Below are 16251 nucleotides of genomic sequence, written 5' to 3'. Positions count from 1 at the left end.
AAACTAGCAAGCCGTCAAAGGTTCAATAAACGTTTTTATTCGTATAAATCCAACATCTCGGACATCGTAGTTTACCCGCATAGCAGTGTCCAAATTCTACATTAAATTATTAAATCTTTTTGATCAAGAAAAGCGTAGTATCTGTAAAACCATTTAGAGAGAGAGAGAGTGAAATAGAATATCATGTAGAGTAAATGTTAAACTGAGAAAAAAATTCTAAAACGTTGACACGTTGAACTTTACCTTTGATCAATCGAAACCCAGTTTCTCCTTGGAATATCGGGGTAGATAGACAATAAAGAAAGTGAAGAGAATAAAGAAAATTACCGACGTGGCCATATTGTGTTGATGTACTAAAAATTTCTTGTTACTGAACTGACTAGAATGGCAATCAGCGGTACAGTACATGTATAGTTCAACGCTTTCGCTCAAAACGTGCAATAAGTCAGTGGCGGATCGGATCTAGGGGACACCGGAACTCCTCGTTTTAACCCAAGAAATCCCCCCACTTCTTCCCCCTTTCCCTACCTTCTTCGAAGAAATTCACCTCGTCCTCCCATTTTTTAGCATCTCTGTATCCGCCACTCGACTAAGCACATTTTTAGCAGCAGCATAAATTCAAATTCAACAGAACATTAAAAAGCACTTCACAGCAATCTTAATTTCAACTTGGTGCTGTTGCAAATTCAGTGATCTCTGTTTACAGCGATTCTAAAACAGTTTTTTTTTCTAACTAATAATATAGCTAGCCGCTAGCAAATGGATCCATTTCGGATCAACATTTATCCTAAACAGCGGTTTTGTCCGAGTTGACATCTTTTTAAACCGCACTCTCCAGTGTTCACGCGACTGCTAAATTTGTCAATATTGTAATAAAAGATATTAAGGGTCTTTTTTTATCTTATTAGGGATCTGCCAAACAGGGCACTCGTTCCTTGACTATAGTTGGTTCAATTCCGTGATAAACATTCATCTTAAAAACGAGCCGGAAATATGCTTAAAAATTTGCTATGTTTAAAAATTTCTTGTCTGATATTTTGGCAAGCGCAAGCGTGAGTCTGGGTTTGTACACAAAATAAGTCCTGTGATAAAAGTTTATACCTCTGAACGATACAAACAGATTATTATAATTATATACTCCTCGATTAAAAGCATACTAAAAGAAAACAGTGTCGCAACCTAGAATTTTCAATATTTTCATGTCATATTTAAGTTCGTCCGTCCTAGAATAAGAATTTATGCAATACGATCATATCCAATAAGAATATATGCAATAAGAATTTATCCATTAAGAATTTCAGCGTTAATATTAATATTAGATGTTAATATTAAAAATCAGCGGAATATTTGCAGTCTATTGTTGCTTTGATGAACAAGCAGTTGTCCTTTACATAGTTCGTGGATTCCAAGCCTCGGTGCGACACGAATTGTGGGTAACCAAATCCAAGCGTGGAGCCATTTTTACTGGGCCTCTGAAAACTCTTCCAGTTTGGGTCCGGGCTAAATGATTGGCTTATATTTCGTTGGCCCCTGATCGGGTCTCTACTTTGATCCAAAAGCGACAAAGTGATCTCTCCTTCAAAAGGCCATTTTAGAAGCGTGTCGTACTCGCCTGGGAGTAGTCGAACGTACATTGAAAGATGCGACCCCTCGCCGCTGCCATTTCCGTAGGGAAACATCACGATTTTAAACTTGTACCCATAAGGACTGGTGTAAAATGGCGGGCTGTGCAACTCCACGCCGGTTTTGTGTTTTGCGTCTTCGAATTTCTTCCAAAAGTCGTCCACTCGCCAGTAAAGCTTACTGTCGGTAAACGGTTTGTAATGTTTAACAATTTCTCGTAGTTCGTTGATCTCTTGTTGTTGATCAATAGCGAGCTGTGACACGAGTTCAAGATGTTTCTTCATGCCATCTTCAAGATGTTGTGCAAGGCTTCGTTGCGGACACTGCGAAAAAACAGACAAGGAACTTAGAATGCTGTTTCCATAATGAAACTGCAATTACCCTCGTAACATTTTTCGAACCTTTTGTGTTTTCCAAAACGCACTTCAGAAGCAATTGTGATTGTTTCCGGGTTTTTTGGAGCTTGACGTGGTTACGTCAAGGGGCCTTATATGCGCGTTCCGCTAAAGCTAAGTTACTGGGAGGTTCGAAAATAATTTACACTGTTTGATTAGCTGAAAAATTAGATAGTTGAGAGTGGCAAATCACCTGGAAAGTTTTATGAAACTAAATTTTTATTTTCACAACTAAATCGCGTGGGAAATGAATGAAGACTTACTTGGTGTTGACAGCCAACATGCTTAAACGGACAGTGAATTAGATTTGAGCGACAGTCGTGTGAAAGATGACGATCCACCTGAAATTAAAAAAAAAACCGCTAGTTGATTAATTACTTTACAAGAGCAGTGGGGTTGAGTGGCAATGTAACGACACTGCCAGGCCACAGGTATAATGCAACCTTGTTGCCAGAGAGACCCTGGGAACGAAGTTGACCGTAATAACAGGTAGTACACCCTTTACGTATTCTCTGTATTGGACTGGAACTAGCTTGCAACTGAGGCTATGCGGGGGTCTTTTCAAATGCAAATGACATTAATCTCTTTTTAATGACATTTCCCCGCATGAGCCTCCACTGCAAGCTAGTTCCAGTCCAATACCGAGAATACGAACATGGCCTATTGACGAGCATCCCGTCAGGGAGAGTACAGTGCCAATGCTTCTAGTCTCTTCATGTTACAGAAACTGGCGCTGAGGAGTGCGTCTCTGGAACAATTTTCTATTGGAATATAACGCTGCTAACCTCTTCTCGCGGTATTTGAGATACACCACAGCTGTTTGGACAGCTCAGAGGAAATCGACGGCACACTTGAAGATGGCTCTGAAAAAATTAATGAAAAACAAACTCTAAACTTCATATTCTGGTATAACACAAAGACGGGTGAGTTGCTGGGGAGGTTAGAAAGACGTCATGGATGTTAGTCGATTAACCTCAAAGACTAAAAGCGGTTTGTTTGGAGGCCCTTTATCAACACTCCAAGGGACAAATGCTGGAATAAAAGAGCTTTTACGAAACAAAAAACTGAGGAATATCTGAGAGTATAACGTACTTTCGTAAATGAACGTTAAATAAAAATTACAACAACCTACCTGCATATCTTCAAACTTGACTTGCGCGCGGCAATACTGACATTTAGTCAATCTCCTTGGACACTCCTCTGACATGTGACTTGTGATTTGACCACGTGATATTCTCTGTCCACACGTGCACGTGAAAATGTCGGTCTCTCTTTCATCCTCCATTTGACTCGTGGTGTTCGCTCTGGTTCGCTCCGAGTCGCGATACACCACCTCGCTTGCAACTTCCTCGCGGCCAACGTAATTGAGGAAGGCTGGAAACGAGGCGGAGCGCATGGGTGGCGCGGGACTGCTGGGAGCCAGGACTTCCTGCGACGTGCTGTTGCTACGGTTACCACCGCGCAGGCCTCGTGGGTCGAAGCGGACTGAATGGGGCATGCTCTGGCGCTTCCCGCCTCTTGTTATGCCTGGTTCATCAGTTTGCGACACTGAACGCCGACAACGCCTTAAGTGTTCCTATAACAGAGAGGAACTACATTGGACCCCGCTAATTCGAACTCGATTATTTTTAATTCTCCGCTATTTCGAGCTCAAAACCATTTCCTTTGGATTTGTCTTTCAGTCATCTACTATCGGTTATTTTGAACTTCCGTTATTTCGAACCATCCTTTCGTTGCCCCTGAGAGTTCGAAATAACGGGCTTCAACTATAAACGTGTCGCCGTAAAACTAAGAATATATAAACATTGCGGCCTTCTTTGCTGAGAGAAAATTTCGACGTAAAGAAAGAATCTTAAAAAAAAATACTGTGTAAAATTTTGTTTTTCTGAGGCAATTATCAAAAATCCCATCCAGGAAATTCTAAGGCTGAAACCGTTCACGAGTGATTTAAAATTCCCCAGTGTGAGTAAGAGTATCACAAACTAACCTGTTTGTCTTTGAAGACAATCTCTACCGAGCAGTATTCGCAGTAGACCCATCGATGTAAACACTCGTTCCTCAGGTGTAGCGGCATGTCCTGTCGTTTCATTCTAGCCCCGCAACCATTGCTACACGTCACCACTTCTTGATCCGGGTTCCTCCTTGTCGCTGGACAGTTATGGTTCTAAACGTAACGTAAGTGGTTTAGTACTTTATATGACTTCGCACCTGGATTGGCACGGTAGCATCAGGCTGCCGTTTACTCTTTGTTTCAGAAGGAAAAGAGGTCAGGGAGAGGGTGGGGGGGGGGTGGGGTAAAAAAGCGGGACTTAATAAATTTCAAGTAGAAAAGCGGGGGTTGGGCTTAGTGGAGAATGGAGCCAAATAGCAGAGTTACGATTAACAAGTAATTCCTCTCACCTGCAGCTTCTCAAATGTCGTTTCCTTCTTGCAGCGAGGACATTTCATCCATCGCTTGACGCAATCTTTCTTGACATGGTCCGTGATCTTTCTTCGCTGAACTTTTTGACCACACCCCGCAATGCAATCCACCATCGCGTACTTGCAATTGGCCATGTGATCCTAAAAGATGATAGAGTAACGCAATCTTGTCGCACCCCGAGAAACTCTATCTCAGTAGCTATCATTATATAAAACGGCTTTTGACGAGTGGCTTTTCTTAACGTTAAGTCCTAAAAGATTATCCGTTCGAATTCTCTCTAATCTTCTATTCTAAACCATCCGATTGTTGATTATTACCAGTTTGGCGTTTCCGTATCGAGAATGGGTTGAAGGGATTAGGCCAACTGTCCAATTATAGCAGGAAGCTCCTTTCCCGTAGCCTGTGTAACAGTCCTAAAACGTGGAAGCGATAAGAGAGGCGACCCTTACCCGCTTAGGGGACAGAGGTGTGGTGACTTAATGCTTAGCGCGCTGGACTCCACATCGAACTGTCCGGCATCAAGCTTGGGCTGGAGTAATTTAGTTGTGTTCTTGGTCAAACTAAAACACTATGCTCTCACAGTTCCTCCCTCATCGACACGGGTAGAATGGACGAATCTAATACTGGTTGGCAACCCTACGATGCATCTCATCCAGGGGGGATTAGAAATACTCCTAGTCTCGAAATGCTAATAAGACGCCTGGGGATAACCCTGCCGCCCGGACGGGCCACCAGGCTCGAACGCGGCCTTCTACCGCTTCATTTTGAGGAGAGCGCGCTCTACGCGTACTTACGAAAGTTACGCACCTAGGCGTTGGAGGGGGGGGGGGGGGGAGGACGCTAAAGTGCTTCTCCCTGTCTAATGAAAACGTTATCAATGGTTTCTAACATACCTCCAGTTTCTTCAGCTGTCCCTTCCATTTACAACCCAGTTGGTAATGATCGCAATAAACATTCAGTGAAAATATCATCTGATTTGTCACGTCATCTGCGTAAATCTGTCACACAACACAACAAGGAATCAGACAGACGCAGTATGAAAGAAAGAAAGACATATGCTTGTCTGTAACAAGCTAACTCAAAGGAGCTCAGTCACGGTATTTTGAGTTGTTTTGGCCGTGTACAAAATTACCTTTAAATTGAAGGAAAGCTGAAAATAGTAGTTTAATACGATAAAAAAAAAACACCGAAGAGAAATAATACATTAAACCATAAAGGAACAAGGATGGTTTAGGATGGAGAAGATTAACACGGATTACAAACGACAAACTTGAAAAATTTAGGCTAAACTTATCAAGATGCGCAAACCGTGACGTGGCTCCTTTGACTTTTCTTCACAGTTTTAATATTTCCCACACACTGTCTCCACTCGTTCCCTGGGATCCGTCTTCAATGAAAGAAGAAAAAGACCCGGAGAACGACTTTGAATCCATTCTAGTCTCTACGCACGTTTGCAAGATATAAACAGAACAACACAATCTTCTAATACAAAGTTACTATTATATTTCTGCTTAAACGTATCTGCGAGTGATATATAACGCGGTCTTTCATGACAAGGATGTTTAGACCGATTTTCGTAAAACCTTGGTGGGTGGCTCGGAGCCTGCGGGGAGAATAACTAAATTTGTTCTTGATCTACACGGGTGGTGCAGCCAATTTAGCATCCCGCAAATTAAAGTTGCCATGGGGTCACGATCACATCTAGTTGGCTTGAGTCGCAGAATGCTTAACTATAGCTCTCAAATTATTGGATAGTATGCGACAAGAACTGGTAAAACGCCACTAGAAATTCCGCTTTAATCTTCAGCGGGATCAATAACCAGGGCGCCAGGGCACTAAGCCCCCATAATGTACCCCATTATAAAACCCCGCAGACAGACACAAAAGCCGATACATCATTCCATAAGGAATAAATCCAGGCGAGTTGAAGCGTCGGCAAAACGACCTCTAAAACAGTGCTGTTTTCACCACTGAGATGTTTATCGAGGCGCTAACCTTTGATGTCACAAAGAAAGCTGAATCTTGATTTGCATTTCGCTCCCTCGTTCTCACGAACAGGAAAACTATTGATACAGTTGGCCAAGCTAAAATGAAATGAAATTGCCAAAGGCGAAAATCTTGCGTCCACAATTCCTCGATTTCCTTGAACTTCATGTCCTTAGTTCTCAAGGAAGTGTATGTTGTAAGTTTATTTTTTTGTTAACAACAGCACACACACGAACGACTAATGCACGCTCACAAAGCTTTGAATGTAACAGACATGTTTGTCTGTCTCCAGGAGTCCCAGCAGTGTTGTTCACGTTTGTACTTCTCGTATATCGTTGATTTTAGCGGCATACAAGTCAAAGCGGCTATCATTTAACAATCAATGCCGCCATAAACATTCCATTTACTCTAAAAACCGTCGCAACATATGCGATTTTAGCAGGCAGTAGGAAACCATTCTAAAGCAGTATACTACTATTGAAATAAGCAAGTCCTTACCTGGGACAAATCGATGCTGGAGCTATCAACCGGACATCGCAGCCGGGCCGTTTGCCTGGAAGGTGGAACGATCCAAATATAAAGACGAGGCATTTGATTAACTACGTTTGCAAAGCGATCCGTTTGCAATTAAAGGCGAGAACTTGTCGACTACTCGCCGCTTCACCAAACATCACCATTACAGCTTCTGGCTGATAAGCAGTTGACAGGCATTTTCACTCGACGCGATATTGAAGGACTTTTCAGCATATCATTTTTCTTTTGACAAATGAAAACTGGGCGTCACCAGATAATTATGAATACTTAGAAATAAAAGCAAAGAACTCAACCGTTCACCACTGATCTAATTAGCTTATTTTGTACCGCGGGATTTTGTCCCAAACCCGATCCTTGGAATGCAACGCGAAAATTTACTTTGACAACTGTTTTCCGCAAAAATGTTTCTCAGTTTGTGTACTTCCGTCAAAAGCTGACAAAGTGCCAAGACAGCGGTATAAATGTCAGAACATTATTGTTTAAAAACGAAACAACAAACACCAGCGGCTTTGCTCGATCCAATTCGAGCACAGATTCGCTTATCTTTTCCCTGTTAACCGCAAAAAGCCTAATTTCATTTCTCTTTTAAAATATTGTGTGGTGTAAATTACCATATCAATTAGCTATCACCCTGCCGAGTGTATTGTATTTTTAGTCATAACATCACTCCCATTTCAACGAGGCTTCATCATGACTCCTTAACAGAACCTATTTATTATGCCACTTCAAGTACAAGCAAAACCAAGACAAAATATAAGCAGCATTAGCATTTAAAAAAGCAATATAAAGAGACAGAAATCCTATATCGATTCAAATACTGCACTTTGGTTTTTGAGGATAAAAATACCCAACCATGTTTTTTTTTTTTAAAGTTGTTTCCCAAGGCCTTTGCAGACATGTACAATCTTCAAATTCCCTTTTAAGTATTAAGAAATATTTCTTCTTCAAACATCCCAGGACTTCAAACGTTGTTTATTCCCGTAAGCTAAAACCACAGAGGAGAAAATTAAACATGCCAAAATTAAAATTTTCCGAGATCTCTTAATGCAAATTAGCGCGGTTTTGAAAAAAGCACTGGAGCCGACAACGTCAAAAGTAAACCATTGAGCAAACAAAGCTATGTATGATTCAAGCGAAGCGGGAATTTTCCCGAAAAGGTTTTTCTCAATTTTAACAATTCAAACCCAATTTTTGGCACACACAACAATAGATCACGCAACGAAAAGCCAAGATAACCATTATCGCGAATTCCTTAAAGGTTAATCGCAGTTTTTCAGTTTAATTGCTCACGCAAGGTAAGATTCTACGAGACGACGGCACGCAAAGAAATATGCTTAATTCCGGTTGGAAGTTTTGTATTTACTCGATGCCATTTGTTCGTTTACTCTGTAAAACGCTTGTATGTGTTGAATATTGTGTAGAACAGCTAAGCATGACATTCGCAAACTCAAAGCAAGCTTCAGTGTTGATTCAACTATTAGTTTGGCACAGACTTTGTCACCGAGATATTCAAAACAGAAAAGTTGTCAATTACAGCCACAATCAAACGTCGTATCAGGTCGATTTCACACAATGTCACGCACGTTTCTCTTTCTCTCGCTTAAGTACCTCAGGCTGTATGACTCACCGCCCAAATGAAATATGACAAGATGGCATTTCTTTGTGTAAACATTGCAAAGAATTGAGGCTTTCTTGCTAATTAAAAGTTACCTTTTTTAAAATTTGTAGGATAAGGTGTGAAATACCTCGTGGCTGCGAGAGATAATTTTCCTCTTTCCGCCCGAGTGGACAACAGGTTATTTTTTTGTGTACAATATCGTTTGGTCCGACAAACCACATTTCCAAAGCGAAGCTCGTGTAATTAACATGCATATGTTATTGTAACCGTTATTGATCTCAATAATCTTTTATATTCTAGAATGTTACAATCGCCTAACTCACTCCAAGTGCTCATCCTATGAAAATCTGGTACATGTCCATGATATCTCCTCTTAGAGTCATCAGCTTTTTTTTAAAATAAATCGGGTTTTAAAAAATCCACCTTTTCGACCTGCTGGATTAGTTCCCAAATTTTTAACACACGAGTCACCAAACACATGAATCACAAAGGCTGATCGGTCCCACAGCAGATCGGAAGCAAGGGATTTTCTGTAACCCTAGACCTAACAACAAACAAAACGAAATACGTAATTTCCTGGGCAGAGGTTTCATGAAAATCCCACTATCAAAAACCTTTCGAATTCTCGTTTCTACACCAAAAATGACAATACAAAAGTTGCCAACCAGCCTACGGTGTGGAATGTAAACTTTGGAAAAACACTAATGCAAAAAAGATTAAACAATCTAAGATATTTCCCTAGTTGGTACATTCGCGAAAGGAAATTCTTCTCGACAACTATTACTGTCATAACAACAAGTACTGTTCTGTCTGTCAGAAATATTGAATGGGTAAACCTCTTACGTATTAAAAGCTTCTCAATTTCGGTACTAATTTTGTACAAAACAGGTTAAATGGAGAGTGAGAATCTCGTGACTTTGTCGGTAACAGTTCAGCTCCTTGAAGACATAATGCTTCGAAATCGAAGTTCACTGTCAAAGTTGAAGACATGGAAAATGACTTAGCTGGCGTTTCAGTTTCAAAAATATTCTAGAAACGTAAAATTGTTTACAGAAGTCTTAAAACAATCGAGAATATTTCTCGCAGCATTCCAAATCGAGGGAATATTAAATCGATTCGAGGGGATATGCGCTTGTAAAACAACATGTGAACGGTATTGTTAAAGATCGTCCCCTGCATTAATTTAACTGCTTGAAATATTCTCTCGTATATTTAGCGGTCTTTGTAAAGCAAGTTCACTAATTTTTGGTCTCTGTCTCGAAAAATTATACACAATGAATGTTTACAAGTCGTGAATAGGTCCTTTGTATTTAACGATCGCAGCTGTAACCGTCCAAAAACTGCCGATGTTCCAAGTCAACACTCGTTCAAGAAGCCACATATTGCTACTTTTCACTTCGAACTGTCGTGCAAGAACGTTCCTCGATCATCGATTCGTGTATAAATACGGGGATGTAGTTACGTGAAAAATTAAGACAAACGAGCATGTTTTACTGGGAACCCCTCTGCGAAGCCTGAGTGATATAAAATTGCTTGTAAAAATATTTGCACATTCTATCAATTTTTTTTCAAAATTCGGTTCACGAGGAAAACACAATTTCCTGTACAATGAACGAACGGCACCGAAAGTAAAAAACAGCACACTTGGCAGAAGAAACTAAGCAAAAATATGTGCCGATCGCCAAAATAAATCTCATACAAATCGACAAATTTGCTGTCGGTGGCGACATTTCAAATCTTCCAGAAGTGTCACAAAACGAGACTTCCGATCTTGCCGCAGAAGTTCACCTGCTTAAGCCTACGTTTAGTGCATCAATGAGACAAGGATCAAAAAGAAAATTAACAGTCTTTGCTTACCTCGTGTTACTGAATGCTCCATTGAGACAAGAATCGCAAAATCGATGTCCACAAACGGACACCTGAACGGCGTTTCGCACAGGCAGATGACAAATTCGGCATAATAAATTTTCGCTCACCGCTGGAACGAAAAAGGCCCGATATCCCGGCATGTCTTTGCAGTGAATCCTCTTAAGTTTGACCAAAGACGACAGTTGGTCTGATCGTCTACTGCTACAAAACTACCTGCTCTCACGACGGCTGCACTTTGTGACTGGGCTGCGAGGAGTTTTTTTGTTGTTTGAATAAATTTTGCATGGCCGGATGGCCGCGCTTGACTGGGCATGCCCAGAACAATAGTGTAACAACAAACGTGACAGGGCAAGGCAGGGAGTTTATTTGCATGACAAGATATTTGGGATAAAACATCCCTTGTATGCTTCCGGTTAAGATTTAACCCTTCTTCAAGACAAATATAAATTGTGTGTGGGAGCTTCCAGAGCGTACATTTTTGCGGTCGAAACCTTTGAACTGCCTACGGATTGTTCAAACGGACTCTGCTATTATAATAATTGTCAGAAACCTTTTCGCTCTTGCAGGTAGCATATGCGAGTGAAAATGACTACCAGTCAGTTAGATTTAAAAATCCATTATTCTTAATTGTTTATCAGATAATCTTTTCTCATGCAAAATATTTTAAGACACTAAAACAGCTGGCCTCTCGAACAAGTGTACAAAAATCTCGTGGTCTTTTGCGAGGAAACCGCAACGATGGCATCTAATGCACTGTTTAGATATTTATAGTAATTCTAATTCCACCGCAAACCTTTGTTGTTTAGATTTCCGGAAAAAACTCTCGAGGGAGATGTTGGACTAACATGACCTTGTTACTCATACGCGCCAATGTGGTTCTGATATATCCGCTTTCAAATTTTTAACAAGATGTGCATTGTTTCAGCTTTAATGAATCATTCCCTTGCAATGGTGCCAGTGAAAACCCAGAATTTATTATATTACGTCGTTACAGAAATATTTGACCTGCTGTAGAGAATAATTGGCAGAAAATATCGGATCTGGTTTTTAACGAAACCAGTTGAAACAAAATTTAATTTCACGCCTGATTGGGTAATCTTTTTCGACGCAAAAACAACAAAGTGGTACTTACACAAAATTGTTCGAATTTTCCCTCCTTGACTTCACCTTCAAATTTTGTGTTGCTTTACTTCCTTTTGTTTTGCAAACAATTCGTTACTAAGAGTGATGGGCAACTCCTTAAATTTTTTGAAATATATTGTTTTTGTTAAACAAAGTATTGGACTGAAAACTTTCGTATTGCAATCTCCAGTTTTTTTTTATTCCCTAAAAATTCCTGGTAGATCGATCACTTTCTAGTAAAGTTCCTGCGTATATAACACGCAAACGAAAACATTTTAACCAAACGCAGCCAATTGATTTTTAGTGAGGGGAAAAGGTTTACAGTTTATTCGTGAGGTGAAGCTTTCTGAAGGTTGCGCTGACAAAACAAAGTGCGGCAAATACTTTTTTCTTTTTTAAACAAAACTGCAATGTAGGCAAATCTTGAATGGAAAATCTTAATTTAGTCTTAAGTTTCGCGGAACATGCTTCCAGCTCTTCGGTTCACGAGGTGAGGTATACAGTCGGTTATAAATAGTTCAAAACACGTGTAAGAAAGTTTTGTTTTTTGTTTTTAATAAGTGAATTTTAAATAGATAAAGATCTCCTATGGAGTTCTTGTTTTAAATGGTACAATACTGAACAAATCAGTGAAATGCAGTACCAAAATGTGTACCTGAAAGAGCACATTACTTGGAGAATGTACTTTACCAGGAGCCCATGGTCATGGGCTCCTGTCTTTTACTTTATGTCGTGTTTAGAGTTTCATGTGCGAGAACAGTGTTAGAAATACTCACGATAAAAGCCACTCTTTTCCTTAAGTTTGGGCCACTGATTTCAAGCAAAATGGAGTTTCCATCATTCCCGACTAAAGTCAGGAAAACCGTGAATTTTTTAACTTGTAAAAATTTCAGTAATGTTCGAATCGTTTCCAATGCCTTCTCGGACCGTTGAAATCCAAGATGGCAACTACTCAGGTCCAAGTTGGTAGCAAAAATATCGAGTGGGGAGAGCCATCTATCCTTCATCCATCTTTCAAACTCGTCAGCAAAAGACCAAAAAAGCGATGAAGGGCTTCAACTGCTACAGACAAATAAATTGTGTAGACTTGGGATGTTAACACAACAGTGCTAACTTGAACCAAATGATGTGCAGCTAACTCAAACTTATGGAAAAATAGTATCGAAATAATTTCATACTTCCTCGTGTTACTAGCCTGCGTAGCAAGCGTTTCTGTGATGTTCGGGAGCAAAAAATATTACAGCGCGAAAAATGGAGCGAGTAAAAGAGGGGGGAGGGGGAGGGGAAGGAAGGAAGGAAACGCTTGCAGACAAACCCCTGGATTTTGAAAACCGCCCACTTGGCCTTTCATGCCTGAGCGCGCACACTGAGATTTCGTGCTGTCATCGGCTGTCATAAATTAACCAATAAAATCTTCGGCCTTCCGTAGCGGAAGTGAACTTTGAACCAAAATAAACTTTACTTGTCAAAATATGTCTGAAACAACGAGCGCACGGTGGCAACGGAGAAATCTCGATGAATTCAATTTGGTAATTTTTAATCAAGCTACTCAATCCGTCTAAAAGGAAGGACTGCAAGGGTGAAGTTTTAGCACAAATCTGCCTGAAAGTTAAACTGTGAGAAGTATTCCAGTCGCGTTAGTAATCCTTGTGCTCGCATGATTCGAAATCTTGGATCACTGTATTCATTCGTCCAGGAATCGATACAAAGTAAAATTAGCAAGTCAACTCTCACAAAGGCAATTCAAGTAAAGAAGCGTTTGCTGGAAACGCCAAATCCGCAAATCGGTTCGAATGTTATCGCTGCAACAAAAACAAACAACGGAAAGTCTTCTCGGCAAACTTTGGAATTTGGGCAGGAGAGGCTTCAAACATCTGAGAGGAGAAATAACGATAATCTTGACCAGTATCTGAATAAAGATAATCTTCCCCTAGGCGACCGCCAAGTCAAAGTTGTTTATAAAATGTCCTCGTAAGAATTCCCCGCGACGAGACGACTAAATTTTTGGTAAGGCAAATATGTGACAAAAACTGGCATGCCGCAGCTAACACTATAACAAATCATTCAGAATTGTACCCAGAGGTTCTGAATGCTGTCAACAAAAATGCTTCTAATGAAATGTCGCAGTACCTACGACAACATGTTGCCTTGTAACAAGCCAGACGAAATCACTAAGTTTTCCCACGCAGTAGTGCTAATTTTCTGTCCCGTGGTTTATTATCTTGTCCTTGGCGCATGTGGCATTCAAGAAAGTGATGTTAAAATTAAAGGAACAGCTGTAAATTGTGTCGCGCTTGCTTCTGCAATAATGTACAGGCTTCGAAAACCCAAGGCGTCGGCATTGCATTACAGGATTTCTAACGTACTGTCGAAGCCGACGACTAAATCCTCGTTCAGCGAGAATAGTTAGAACGTTTTGTAACCAAGCTTCGAACGCGTCTTCCCATTTTGTCTGGCACTCAAAGGTATTAAAATACCTTTGATCGACACATGTCAATAACATTGGACTAGCCCAGCCAATCACGAGCTCCGTTCGCTGGCGAACGGAGGTTTTCAAAATCCAGGGGTTTGTCTGCAAGCGTTTCCTTCCTTCCCCTCTCCCACCCGCCTCCTTCTTTTCTTTGGTTCTCGCCCCATTTTCCGCGCAGACAAAACACCGAAAATCCCGTTCCTCGGTCTTTCTTTGCTACCAAACCCCACGGAAACGCTTGCTACGCAGGCTATCGTGTTACACAATTAGTACCCATCATGTACTACGATCATCAGTTGAGTAAGGGGCGACGAAAGATTGGTGACCCGGTTTTAACGTTCAACTTGTGTTGTTGTCACGGGCAACCGGCTCCGTTTCCAGTGGCAACTTGCGGGCATTGACGTAATTGGCAGCAAAGCGCGCGAAATGTCCGTGGCAACATCGTGATTTTAAGTCCAAAACTTCGTCTCCTAAGCTCGTTCGTGTCTTACTCAACTGATAATCGTAGTATTCGCAACTGTTCACTGTACTGGGGAACTCATTGCTTACATTTGTCTCGTTTGCATACGTCGGTTTTGCTTTTAACCAGATACGAATTCATATGATTCCAAAAATTTAAAGAGCTTGTAAGCTTGCATATAAACGATCCAAGATACAATTAAACCTCGATTTTCACTTGCTTAATTTACGTGTATATTTGTTGTGATACCTGGTGTGACTGTCACGCCTCAAATTGTAGCTAATTGTGCCACGCCCTTTCAATATTCAAAACTCATATTTTTGTGGTTTGATTAGTGGCTGAAGCATTTTTGTCGATCACACCCTTTTTGCGATAAACGTTCTGTATAACTCTCATTACATAGGGTTTCTCTGGCGGGAATTAAACTTCCTCTACCCCGCCCAAGTGTAACACTCCACAGTGTGCTTATCACAACCGTTACGTCTTTGATATAAGATAAGCCACGTGTCTTTAGAAAGTATCAACAACTAAACTAGTTTACTGAATCAAGCTCATCAAGACTCGAAGTTTTCATTTAAAAACGTTTATCTTTATTTACAATTAAGTGCTGGAAACTTGCACGATAAAAGGTAGTTTGCTACCCTTGAAAATATCTCAAAATCTAATGAGCTAAGACTACGAAAATTAAAATGTTGTTACTTTTGAAGTCCACTGTTTTCCGTGGTGTGTAAGCAAATGAATGTACAATAAGTTACGTTTTCGCACAGATAGAAAATTAAAGTTCACATGTCTAATGAGCGTGCAGTTGCTTACCAACACTTATAGAGTTCGTCACAAGTTTCAGAAGTTTAGCCTTCTACAATGACGTACATTCGGTCTGTTTTACAATTAAGTGCTGGAAACTTGCACGGTAAAAGGTAGTTTGCTACCCTTGAAAATATCTCAAAATCTAATGAGCTAAGACTACGAAAATTGAAATGTTGTTACTTTTGAAATCCACCGTTTTCCGTGGTGTGTAAGCAGATGGATGCACAATAAGTTACGTTTTCGCACAGATAGAAAATTAAAGTTAACATGTCTAATGAGCGTGCGGTTGCTTACCAACACTTATAGAGTTCGTCACAAGTTTCAGAAGTTTAGCCTTCTACAAGGACGTACATTCGGTCTGTCACGCGTTCTTTCCTCTTGAGGGAGGAAAGATTACGTGAAGAGCCTAAAGATGCACCATAGGCTTAATTGTACTGGCTAAAAGTAATGATGCTATCTCTTAATTTTGACAGTCGAACCTTGTAGTTTTGTCAAGCTAAGCTGGGTGCTCCAGTGCAGCATGTGTCAATATATAACAGTAATTTGACTGCAGACTTAAATCTGGGGTCTTTCTCTTCTAATCTATAAATAAAGAAGTGGTTGCCTAAAGGAGGTTTGATTGTATATCAATTCAAGTTGTTCCCTGGGGTGGACTTAAAGTAGTTAACTATGTGCGTGTCTATTCATAGGTTCGATTACCAGCCGCTGTTTAGGAAAGGAGCCCGCGCTCTCCCCCGAAGACACTCCTCGGCCTCTTTATCAGGGAGAAAGAGGAGGAACATGGACTGGACTTGAGATAGCGGCGGAAATCGAGAATAGTTTATCCATTATTAGAAGCTTATCGATTATCTAAGATTATTTACTTCTTGTAGCCTATTCTTGGCTATTCATTATTTAAATTTCTGTGACAGGTTTTCAAGATTTCCCTGTTAACCCACCCCCCCC

General features: G+C 40.5%; 1 protein-coding gene across 1 annotated transcript; it reads right to left on the bottom strand.

The window, feature by feature from the left end:
• Positions 1-16: 16 nt before the first annotated feature.
• LOC145462804 (TNF receptor-associated factor 4-like) lies at positions 17-10950 on the bottom strand. The gene is made up of 9 exons (XM_081446421.1): positions 10436-10950; positions 6925-6979; positions 5334-5438; positions 4419-4580; positions 4006-4182; positions 3151-3594; positions 2804-2881; positions 2282-2359; positions 17-1946 (listed from the first exon to the last, which is right to left on the bottom strand). The coding sequence occupies exons 1-9, from the start codon at positions 10585-10587 to the stop codon at positions 1329-1331; spliced, it is 1869 nt and encodes a 622-aa protein (XP_081302547.1). The 5' UTR covers positions 10588-10950; the 3' UTR covers positions 17-1328.
• Positions 10951-16251: the final 5301 nt, after the last annotated feature.

Source organism: Orbicella franksi, chromosome 12 (assembly GCF_964199315.1).
Source record: "Orbicella franksi chromosome 12, jaOrbFran1.1, whole genome shotgun sequence".
NCBI classification, from domain to species: Eukaryota; Metazoa; Cnidaria; class Anthozoa; order Scleractinia; family Merulinidae; genus Orbicella; species Orbicella franksi.
Note: the sequence above shows the minus strand (reverse complement) of the source record. Positions and strands in the feature narration are given on the sequence as shown.